This window comes from Neofelis nebulosa, chromosome 8 (genome assembly GCF_028018385.1).
Source record: "Neofelis nebulosa isolate mNeoNeb1 chromosome 8, mNeoNeb1.pri, whole genome shotgun sequence".
Classification (NCBI taxonomy): Eukaryota; Metazoa; Chordata; class Mammalia; order Carnivora; family Felidae; genus Neofelis; species Neofelis nebulosa.
Genome location: NC_080789.1, coordinates 27,792,522 through 27,804,995, shown reverse-complemented (window position 1 = coordinate 27,804,995; position 12,474 = coordinate 27,792,522). Strand labels below are relative to the sequence as shown.

The window sequence follows — 12,474 nt, the reverse complement described above, 5'->3', positions numbered from 1 at the left end:
CATAATAAACAGAAATAATAGTGCATATTAAGATGCAAATTAGGAGTATATTTCATTAAAAAACCATGATTCCACATTAAAGTTTATAAGATATAGTAAGCCAAGAGTAACATCTGTCTTGCTGATTAACTCCGACATGTAGAAAAAACTAAACAAGCAAAATGTAAAGCAAATATATTCAACAATATCTTGTTATATTTTATAGTTTTAAAATATGTTCTTATAAATGACTTTATATTTTAATACCTAAAGAATTAAACATTAGGTATATCATTTATCCTTTGTACAAATATGTATATTTTTAACTATAATTTTTTTGAAAGCAACCATTTGAAATTTTTTAGTTTACTCAAGGGTGGAAAAAAGAAAGATGTGGGAAGAGTTTACACCAAAAGGTACACTTTAGTCATGGAGAGGGGAAGGAGGGGAATGAACTACAGATAAGGTTCATTTTCTCTGTTGTACATCATGAATCATTTCAATGTTTTACAATGATCATGCATTATGTTTGTATTGGGGGAATATACAAATTGAAAAGTCAAAATGTGCAAGAAAATACATTCCCTGTTCAAATATGACTATGGGTCAAATTCAAACAAAGATGGCTCTCCACTCCAGCCACAAAGACATTCCTCACTGTTTAACAGGCCAAACTCATCTGCGCTTTGAGACTTTACAGTTGCACTCCCTCTTCCTGAGAATGCTTACTCCCAATTCTTCACCCTCTTGCTTACTTCTCACACATTCCTCCTTCAGAAGACCTTCCCTGATCATTCTATCTAAAACTGTCATACATTATTGCCAGCTCCACTACAGCCCATACATACCTTGCTTTATTTTTCTTTATAGCATTTATTATTACCTGATTTTCCATCATGATTTGATTTATTCATGTATTATCTGGCTTCCACAAAAGACTATAAGCTTTATGAGAGCAGGCACTCTGTCTTATTCACTGTTGTATTCCCCATACCTAAAACAGCTACTGACCCTAGGCATTCAAAAACTACTCTCTAAAGGAATGAGTGATTCGTCTCCAAGGAGTTAACAGATATTTGTTCCCAGTATCTGAGACCCGATAAAATAGCCTCCATTTCCTTGAAGCCATGTTACTGAATTCAAGTTAGACTTTTACGAAAAAATTTTAAATTAAAAAATAATTAGAGATATTTTGAGCAAATATCCTGCTAGTGTTTTAGAATTATAATTATTGTCCTAATAATATTCTACTACAATTTGTATGTAATTATTTAAAGACGATTGAAAATTCACTTGATTAACAAAAATAAGCATATCTTTGAAGTTCTGAGATTGCCTTGAAACACAAAATTTCCATTTGACAACAGAAGGAGCTATATTAAAGGTATTACTAACATTAAAAAGCCTTCCCAAAACACATTACCTCAAGTTTAAGCATCTCCATTAGAAAGCAGAAAAAAAAATAATAAAATGATGGATGAAAGGTGGAAGACTGACAAAAGTACACACTGAACACATAATAAAAATGTCCAAACATACTGCTAAAACTGATCTCTAATATTAGTACACTTTTAAAAGATATTTAAGTACTCTTTAATAACTATGCATGAGTATAACCATTTTTATTCCATATCTTTGTAAATATTTTAGCTTTTAAAATGAGTTTATTTGGAATTCAAATAAAATTCTTAAACAACCATTTACATTAAAGACCACACCAAATGTAAGTTGATTATAGCTTTGATATTTTCAGTAATGTAAATTTTTAAAAATAATACTTATTTTAACACTTAAATCCTCAATTTCTGATAACTATTTATAAAGTACTTTCAAATGCTTTAGTATGAATTATTTTTCTATATGCCTTCTAAAATATCTAAACCAAAAACACAACAAAACAAAACAAAACCTGTCAATGAATTCATAGGCATATCTAAATGAATGTAATGGAACATAAGGACATACTTAACAATGTATATTACATCATATGTCTTTAGCTTCAATTAGAAATACCAAACAAATCATTACATTTTTAGCTCCTTTAATTCCTGTTCGTGTATTTTGTTTCAGATACCAGTATTTACGTTCAGTAAAGTAGTAATAAATACATAAAGTAAGTTTTTCATTAAGTGCTATAATTCACCAACAAATTTAAGAATAGGATTTAATTTTAATAAATTAATAAAATACATGCCACATATTTAAAAAGTAAGCACAAGCTAAAAACAAATGGTTTATAACATTGTTATAAACAAATGAGATGGAATATCTAGACATTAATTGTTTTAATATAAAAATGGTGTGAAACAACTCAAAAGTATTTTAAGTTGTACTCAATATAAATATTACAACATATAATATGGCAAAATATAAAAAGTAATAACAGTAAGTATTAGGTCAAAATTAATAGCACGAATTTACTTATAAGGCAATTATCAGACCACCCTAAATGAGAGATAACACGATTCAGAAAAGACTTGAGGCTTTGGAGGAGACCTGGGATCCAATCCTAGTTTCCTTATATGAGGTACATGAACTTAAACAAGTTATTTAACTTCACCGAGCTTCAGATTCCTTACACATAAAACAAACTTAATACTTAATTTACAGAGTTAAAAGAAACAAAAGAGACCATATATTTAAAGTACCTGGCATATTATCCAAAACTTGGTGGTGCTCAAAACCTAAGAGCTTGTTTCCAAAAATAATATTACTCTGACTCATGCTACCACTTCCTAAACTTGTTCAACATAATCTGAAGTCTCAATCATTACACACCTATTAGTTAACTACTAGAAAGTAAATATTACCCTTGTTTTACTAAAATGATGATGAAATGTTAAGTGCTATTCAGCAAATCTCTTTATTTTAACATTTATTTCAAAGCATTTAAAAAGATAAACCTTTATGAAAATGTAAAAGTTAAGATGTGAAGAATGAATTTCTATGCCATTTTTCTTCTTTTCCAGAAACATCTTTTTGAGAGAAAAAAAAAAAATTGTTTCCCACAATTACTCTTGTTGATAGGAGGACAGTACAGGGAAGCCACTAAATCCTTTTCCCCCAAATCTTATAACTCTAGTTATACTTTTTCACCTTAAATGACGTCTTCCCATAACATAGAAGATAATCCAATCTACACGAATAAAAATACAAATTTACAAAAATCCTCCATATTAAAGTAATTCTTAAATATTACTCAGAAATATTTTCCCACATATATTTTTCCCAAAATGCAAGCAAATATATAAATTTCTTCTCCCTGTTCAAATTCTATTTGTATAACAAGTATATGTATAACTCCACAATTCTCAGCAGGAAACAGTCAGAAAGGATTATACTTTAAAAGAGATATATTCTAGGGGCGCCTGGGTGGCTTGGTCGGTTAAGCGTCCGACTTCGGCTCAGGTCATGATCTCACGGTCCGTGAGTTCGAGCTGTCTGTGCTGACAGCTCAGAGCCCGGAGCCTGTTTCAGATTCTGTGTCTCCCTCTCTCTCCGCCCCTCCCCTATTCATGCTCTGTCTCTGTCTCAAAAATAAATAAACGTTAAAAAAAAAAAAATTTTTTTTTTAAATAAAAGAGATATATTCTAAAAGTGCCATTGCTGTGATTCAATTTTAGTCAACCTGTTACATTCGATTTGAAACCTCATATAATATTAAAGGAATTTTTAACCAAAAGAGAGTATAATTTTTTAAAAATTTGAGAAATACCAGTGGGCAGGCAGATTTAATCAAAAGTAATTCTTATTAAAACACAGAAATAAATGACTCGATTCACTCAGATTCAAGCATTTCTACTTTCACATTATCTGAATGGGACTTTTCCTCATGAGACTTCTTTGATTCAGCACCTCCTTGACTGCACATTAAAAGCTTTTAACTGCCTTCAATAAATTTATGAACTCCCTAAAATTGTTGGAAAAATTGTGGGGTCAAGTGTCATTGGGCTAAAAAGATCACTTTTGGGAAGTCTGCACCTGAAGTTCATAAACTTTAAAGTCTAAAGTGTTAAGTAAGCATCATAAAGCTTCACATGCCTATGCATGTTGTACCTACAAAGGTTCACCATTCCCCTTTTACAAAGATACAGGAAGAAGTAAAATAAAGGGTGACATGGTTATCTATAATATTTATACTCCATAGCTCATTATGTTACTGATTATGAATAGAATGGCTTTTAAGATCACCAGCTTAAAAACTCTAAGAAAAGCAAACTGCAACGTTACTGTAACAACCTCTTAAACTGAAAATATGAAAAATAGAGGTCCATGTCACATAAGGCAGCTTAAGAACTACAAATATCTATTAATATTTTGTTAACTGTTAACACAGTATCCTCTATAATACTTTAGTAAAAAAGACAAAGGCTACATTTTTAAGCAAATATATTCACTAAAAATCCTAGAGCTTGCCATATACTAACATAATTATATCAAGGATTTACAGGTCAAAGTCAAGCCATGTGACAAATGGCAGAAGGAACTGAAAATGTTTATCCTGAAAAAGAAAGAACTCAGAGTAAATATGAACAGTCCAAATATCTCATGTGGAAAAAAGGAACAATTTATTCTGTGTAATTCCTAAGGAGAACTGGAATCAGTGCATGGAAATTCTAGGGAAACAAATGTCAATTCAATGGAACGGCTGACTTATGAAGAAATATGCACCCCTACATCACCTAGCAGGAGTTGGGGATCACTTATCAGAGAGGCTACAAAGGAGGGTCCTGGGTGAAGTGTTAGTCTAACAGATTTTTAAGATTTCTTTCAACAACATAATTCAATAATCGATAAGTGAAAAACAAGCCTACTAGAAAATAAGTTCTCCTAAATATTTTTCCTAAACAACATTGATAATACAATTGTAAAAAAATGAAATCATGCTTCCTTTACCCCTACACCAAACTGAGATAAACTCAATTACCACTTATTGACTAGCCTGGATCAAATTTAACTTTAAATAGTCATTTCTCCACAATATGTACATTTATTAAATAGACAATACTCTTTTATACATTCTTCTCTAAATGTCTAGCTTTATAAAGCAAAATTAAATATTGTCTCTCAGACTATACTGACTATACATAAATATCACTCAGGGCAAATGAAAGTCAAGTATTGTTTTGATAGATCACTTGGAAAAATTTCAACTGCTGGCTTCACTCAACAGTATACACTAAACAAGTTAACAACAATCACATTTAGGCACACTGAACTTATTTACCTCTGAGTTAGCATATTCTGCTTGTAACTTTTTACACTCATCTTTGAGTTTTTCAGATTCTTTTTCACGCTCCAACGTCATGTTGTCCATTAGTGTTTGAACTTGGACCAGTTCTTTCTTTAGCACAGCAACATCTTCTATACCAGGTCTCTGAAGCTGTGAAGCATTTTCATTAAAAATTATAGTGAAAAACGAAAATATGGTTTTACTACAAAGAAATCAAAATGAAAATAATCTTTAATATCAATTGTTAGACTGCAAATGTTGACCACTGATATCTTTTTCCCAAAAAGCCTCTCCTCTTCCCAATCTTTGTCATATTTAATAGTATCACCACAATGTGAAAGAGAGCAAATTCACAATTACCCTTAGTGCTTTATTTGCTTTCTTTTCCTTCACAAACTACACTCCATGGTTATAACAATCACTTAATAAATGCCACATTTTGAAGCATAAATGCCCCATTTTCTATCCTAGGAAACTGATAATAAAAATAAAGGAGCAGATGTAAGCATAATTAGGGTTTGTTGCTAATGGATATGGATATGCATATGGTTGATTTTATTCATATATTTATTGAGTGCTAAATAAAGGGCAGAGAGGCACCTGGGTGGCTCAGTCGGTTGAGTGTCCGACTCTTGGTTTCAGGTCAGGTCATGATCTCATGGTTCATCGGATCGTGCCCTGTTTCGGGCTCCTCGCTGACAGCACAGAGCCTGCCTGGGATTCTCTCTCTCCATTTCTCTCTCTGCCCCTCCCCTGCTCATGCTCTCTCACTCTCTCTCTCAAAATGAATAAACATACATACATACATACATACAGGACAGAAAGGAGACAAGGACAGATCCAAAGTTGTACACCTTGGGAGAGCACTGAAGACGTATAGCACCAATGACAGAAACAGTTGGGGAGGAAATACGATGACCTGATGCTACACTTGTTGAATCCGAAATGAAGCTAGAAATGCAATCAGAAGTTTTCTAAAAGTAGGTGGATTTATAAAACTAAAGGGCAGGGAAAGGTCAGGATCAGAGACGCAGATAAGGAAACTAGTAAAAAGACACATGATATTAAGATAGAAACAACAAAAATGTTAAGGTAATAAATTTTGTATCATACATTCCATTTTTATTTAAAAAATCACATTGGTATACGTGTAAAGGATAGAACTAGAGGGACTTTTCCTTTCCTTCATTTTACTCAACCAATACTTTTAACATTTTTTCAGAGTATATATTTCATTTTTCATTTAGAAAATTATAAAAGTACATTTCAATAAGGTTTCTGAATTACCAGTTCAGTCTTCAGATCTTGAATTATAGTTGTTTCTTTGTTTAATTCCTCTGTCAGATATGTCACTTTTTGTTCAGCAGCTTCTCGAAGACTCCTTTCTTCATCATATTTTGACTTTATATCTAATTAAAGATAGTTATATAAATATTAGTTTCATGACATTAACTGTAGGAAAGGGTAGTTTTATAAATTCTTATCTATTACATTGCATATCTACATATTAATATGTATTAATTACATATTATTATGTATGGATAACTACATATTACTAGTATGTACATATTATTAATATTAATTCAAATTCACATTCCTTAGATAACCCTAAATATATACAATAAACTTTTACTTCTGATTAAATGATGAACTTAAAATAATCAGATGTTTTTGTCTAAATTCCATACAGCACTGTCACTAATTATCATCTTAATGTATACTTAATCACATATAATAGTTTAACCTAAAAGCATGTAGTTAAAGAAAAAGTAATTGATAGCATAACCAAATGTTAAATCTAACTGTATTATTTAATTTCTTCAAAATGTTACTTGTTAATCTTTAAGCATGCCCCAAAGAAAATTCACCTTTTCTAAATTAGAAGAAAAATTCTACAGAGAAAATCGATCCTTTGAAAGGAAGAGGTGAGAGGACAAACAAAATAATTTATACAGCAACTCTATTATTAAATTCCAATAATCACTACCATAATCTATAACAAATGTTTTATCACACCAAAATACAATACACTAAAATACAATGCCTTATTTCCAGGATGTACAATGGCAAAAAGGTAACGAGACTCATCATTGGCTAAAAAGATCTGATTCAATTTACCTGCAATTTCAGTGGCAAGTTGGGCTGCTTTCTGTTCAAATAAGTCTTTCATTTGCTTAATATTAAAATTTTCTGTTTGGGCTTCTTCTAACTGTTGTTCCAAAGACTGTAGTTCTACAAAAATGTATCATAGCTATTTAAATACATAATTAATGCTAATTACATTTCCTAAACTGTTATTACTTATATCCTAATCATTGTTGTAGTTAAAGACAATCAACATGAAAATAAAAAAAAAAAGAGAATCAACATGAGTCTATCATCCAGTTATAAATGGAGAATCTTCATATTTCAAGAATTAAGCATATCTGATTCATTTAAGACACATAATCTATAAATATTTGTTTCAAAAGTATTTTGCTTTTACATTTCAGTTATTTTCCTATAACCATCAACTGTCCAAAAAGGAACATATTCTGGCTTTCTAAATAAAATTGATTATATTGAGAAACAAGAACAGGGAGCCTGGGTTAAGCATCGGTTAAGCATCCAACTTTGGCTCAGGTCATGATCTCACAGTTTGTGAGTTCGAGCCCAGAGTAGGCTCTGTGCTGACAGTTCAGAGCCTGGAGCCTGTTTCAGATTCTGTGCCTCCCTCTCCCCCTCCCCTACTCTCTTCCCCTCTCCTCCCCTCCCCCACTCACACTGTATCTCTCTGTCAAAAATAAACATTAAAAAAAGAAAGAAATGGTTTAAGAACAATCCAAATCTTAAATAAAATAATTAAAATATGCAGTAACTCCTAATACTCCATTCTCCTAAAGAGATTTCAAAAAAAAAGGGCGAGACAGATTTCAGAGGGAAAGTAAATACAACAGCTAACCTCAAAATACAAATTTGATTATTCATTGAGCATTCCTCCAAAGTCAATTACAAAGATGCTAGCTTCATCATTTTATTTCAAGAGAAAAAGAGGACATCATTCTTCAAACTAGATTTAACTTTTCACTAAAATGTACTAATGTGATATTTCAGAAGTTTATAACTTCAGAATATACAGAACAAAGAAAACACTAAGATTTTTATCAACTGATTAAACTATAAAGTTCACAAATAATATTCTAAACCTAAAATATGACTATTAGCTTCACTGTTTTAAAGCCAGAAAGTATAATCACAATACAAATTCATGTAGCAGGGATCAGAGCAAAAGAAAGTAAAAAGTGAAAAAGAAGAATGAGAGGGGTGCCTGGGTGGCTCAGACAGTTAAGCTTCTAACTCTTGATTTGGGCTCAGGTCATGATCTCACGGGTTCCTGAGTTTGAGCCTCTAGCTCTGTTCTGCACTGACCATGTGGAGCCTGCTTGGGATTCTCTGTCTCCCTCTCTCTCTGCCCCTCCCCTGCTTGAGCTCTCTCTCTCAAAAATAAGTAAATAAACAAAGAAGAAGAAAAAGAAAAATGAAGAAATATCTGCTTTAAGCAAAGTTCAAAGTTACCTGCTGATGAATCAGCCACCAATCCATCAGGTTTAGACTCCTCAATGGAAACAAGACATAAACAAACGCATTAAAAGAAAAAGACAATACTATTATAATTGCCAATGTGAAAAAAGTCTCTACAAGCCACATTCTATCAGGTAAGTAGCAAGATTCTGATTAAATTTTGGTCTGCTCACAATCTTCCAGATTTCTAAAGTACCATTAGGCAGACTGGCATAATGATCTAGCTGCAGTCACTGGTTCTAAGAATTTTTTTTATGTTAACATATATTTAAATTATTGTGAATCTTATAATAGGTACCATCTTAAGTTCTATAAATTCAGTAAAGATTTTAAAATAATATAAACTATCATTATGAATATAGATTCTAAAGCCAATACTGAAGTCAGCAAATAAGATTCAATACTATAATATATAAAAATCTGCAAAAGTGAAAACATGCCATGAACCATCACTACTATAAAGTTTGGCATTAAAAGCACAAATTTTTAATTCATGATTATAAATCATCTTTTAAAAAAGCAGAAATAAAGAATATATTCCATAAGGTTTAATTTATTATGTGCATTACGAATAAAATACTATACTGCCAAGTCATTATTTCCACATTCTAAAGAATTACACATATCTTCAAGAGTTTAATAAAACAACTCCTAGTGTATCTGACTTATTTTCCTATACATTAGATTTAGACATATTGGTTGCTAAGAACCATCAATATTTTAAATACATTTTCCCCAAGGTAAATTTCCTACCAAGGCAATTTCACCTTGCACTGTGGAGAATTTAATTTATTAAATGTGAAATAGTCATCTCAAATGTGGTAAACAATTTCCTCTGTTTTCAAGTACAAAAAAATAATACAGCACATGTTTGATTATTTGTTAATGGCATTTATGTAAAACAGAGTAAATGAACTTTAAGTACTTTAGATTACTAAAAACCTCTTTCACAGCCTCAAATACAGAAGCTGAGTAGTAATAAGACTAATAATATCTTGTTATCCATTTATTTGGGATTTTTTTTCTAGTCCAAATGACAATTTTTGGTGAAAAAACAAAAAGGCAAAAAAGATAGACTGAGAGTCACAATGTACTAAGATAACAGGCAACAGGATCACTAATTACTTTATAAAAATATTAGAACTATTATTGAAGGTTATCCACTTTATTCTTACAAATGAAAACTACATTTAGTAAAATTTATTACTCTATGATCCTTCATGTAATTGTAGTGCAAAAGCCAATATAATTTTAATATAAAAATCATAGTTGGTTAAGACATTTAGAAAATACATTAAATTATGTATCAACAGAATCTTACTCCAAAGTAACCACTTTTGTTACCCATGATTTTCGTTTTTTCTACATATTATTTTTATATAAAGCTGTGTGTGTTTGTGTGTATACATACACATATACATAAATACCTTTATTCTGTTTTTTAAAACCTAATACTGTTTAAAAAAATAACTAAAATTGTTAATACAACCATTTCCCCATATTTTCAAACAATCTTCAGTAATATTAACAGGGGTGCCTGGTGGCTCAATCGGTTGAGCAACTGACTCTTGATTTCGGCTCAGGTCATGATCTCACTATTGGTGAGATCAAGCTCATGTCGGGCTCCATGCTGAGAGTGCAGAGCCTGCTTGGGATTCTCTCTTTTTATCTCTCTCCCCCTCCTTCCCTCCCTCAAAAATAAGTAAACTTTAAAAATTCTTTTAAAAAGAATATAAACAGTAAACAGTTAATAGTAGTAGTTCTTTCCCTACTAGCAGACAATTTAGTGATCTCCCATTTGTCACAACACAAATGCTCTGAAGAATCTCACTATTGTCTGAACCTATATTTTTTAACCACTTAGGGATATTTTCAGAAAATAAGAATAATGCAGCCTGGTATTAAGAAAAAAAAAAAAAAACCCACAGGTCACTGATTCTTAATGGAGCACCTTTAAGAAATAACATCTGAGCTTCCAAAATATTTGTTTGCATTCATTAGAATTACAAAGGATATACACTGTAGGCTATTAAATACAGATAAATTCATTAGGAAGTTATTTATATCAGGCCACCTGCTTACAAAATGCTTATTTTTAACAATGAAAATAAACATCTAATAAACACACTTCAAGTATTTAAAAGCATTTACTTGCTGTTGCAGCCCTTGAAATTTTTCTAATTCTTTCTTTAATTCTTCTGAGTACCATTTTTCTTCCTAAGGAAAAAAAAAAAAGATTTTTAATTAAATTTCAAAAGATTTATTATCTGAAACACTGAAAATACACAAATGTAATCATTTCTACTCTTACCTTAAGTGAAGCCTGAAGGTCTTGGACCTCTTGTCTAAGTAGTGTTAAATCATCTCTAAATATATATTGGAGAAAAAAGGAATTAATAATTAATGTTCTCTAACAACCTGGTCTCTTAATAAATCATGGCTAGTGACTGCACATTAATTTCTAGTTTTTGCAATTCTTAAAAAAAAAAGCTGCTTAGAATTTTATGTATACTGGCATATATATATAACCCTTAGAAAAATAATTTTATTCTGAAAGCTCCTCATTCATAAATGGAAAAACACTTTATCACAGAAATGATATAATCATTAACTGCCTGAGGCCAGAAACAAAATATCTCCCATTAATTTACTAACCATAAGGATCAATACCTTCCTATTGTAGTTAGCATAAAATCTAAACTCATTAACAAGGACTATACAATCTATACAATCTAGTCCCTGTCTTAACACTCTCCTGCTCATTCACTCAGCTCAAGCAACACTGGCTTCTTTCTGTTCCTTGAGTCTTGTCAAACTTCTTACATTTTGTTCTCCTCACCTAAGAGTCAGTCTAACAAGGAATGGTGAGCACACTCTCAAGACCCTAACACAGGAAAGAGGTAAGATCACGTGCATTCATAATAGCATTATACTTCAAAGCAATTGTACTGTACCGCTTCAGAGCAAGAGCCTCTCCTCCATGACTTGAATCATTACCAGCATCATGAACTACCTCATAGTGTTTGAAAAGTTCATCAGCAGACCCAAGGGATTTCATACACTGGGGACATATGAAACCCTATAGAAAGAGGGAGAAAAAGGTTACAAAACTGTGTTGAATACTGTAAAATAGCAATTTGTATGTTATGAAATACGGTCTAATGTCTTACACCAATGGTGCCATTAGTAAATTGTAACTTACGATGTTAAGCCCAAATTCAGGTATTGTGCAAAAGTACATCACCATCTATTCTGATTGAAGTTTACAAAAAAAAAACCAAAAAAAAAAACCCTTACAACTATCTTTTAGGTTGAGTAAATTGATGGCTAGAGTACAGAATTCTAATTTGAGCAGTTCTAACCTAGAAGACTAGTTGAGAAGTCTGCCATCATATTCCCACCCCTCTCTCTAGATATCCCCTTAGTAAAATAACAGCTGTTCCAATCTACTTCCTAGTAATGATAACCAAAAAATTAAGAATATAAAGCATTCTGATCACTGAGGGAAAAGGTACTGTATTAAATAACTCATAATTACCAGAGTATCCACAATGCTTAAGAAGTATTCTAGTCAGTAAATTCTTTGCTAACCTAAGATGAACACTGTAAAAGCCTAAAATTAATAGACCCATAAAATATTAAACACTTATAAATATCCTCAGAATTATATGGTTATGGCATACAAGGTCCTACATGAATAT

The 12,474-nt window shown here is 31.5% G+C and overlaps 1 protein-coding gene across 4 annotated transcripts in view; it reads right to left on the bottom strand.

Moving 5' to 3' along the window:
- Positions 1 to 12,474, bottom strand: part of EEA1 (early endosome antigen 1) — a 111,857-nt gene that overhangs the window by 66,937 nt on the left and 32,446 nt on the right. For 2 of the 4 annotated variants that reach the window (XM_058741809.1, XM_058741812.1), the window contains 8 exons: positions 11,728 to 11,852; positions 11,085 to 11,139; positions 10,925 to 10,990; positions 8,768 to 8,807; positions 7,331 to 7,444; positions 6,500 to 6,621; positions 5,207 to 5,362; positions 1,403 to 1,417 (listed from right to left, as the gene is read on the bottom strand). In XM_058741809.1, coding sequence (XP_058597792.1) covers positions 1,403 to 1,417; positions 5,207 to 5,362; positions 6,500 to 6,621; positions 7,331 to 7,444; positions 8,768 to 8,807; positions 10,925 to 10,990; positions 11,085 to 11,139; positions 11,728 to 11,852 — 693 coding nt within the window. The remainder of the gene's footprint in view (positions 1 to 1,402; positions 1,418 to 5,206; positions 5,363 to 6,499; positions 6,622 to 7,330; positions 7,445 to 8,767; positions 8,808 to 10,924; positions 10,991 to 11,084; positions 11,140 to 11,727; positions 11,853 to 12,474) is intronic. The other 2 variants (XM_058741811.1, XM_058741813.1) reach the window with 1 other exon arrangement.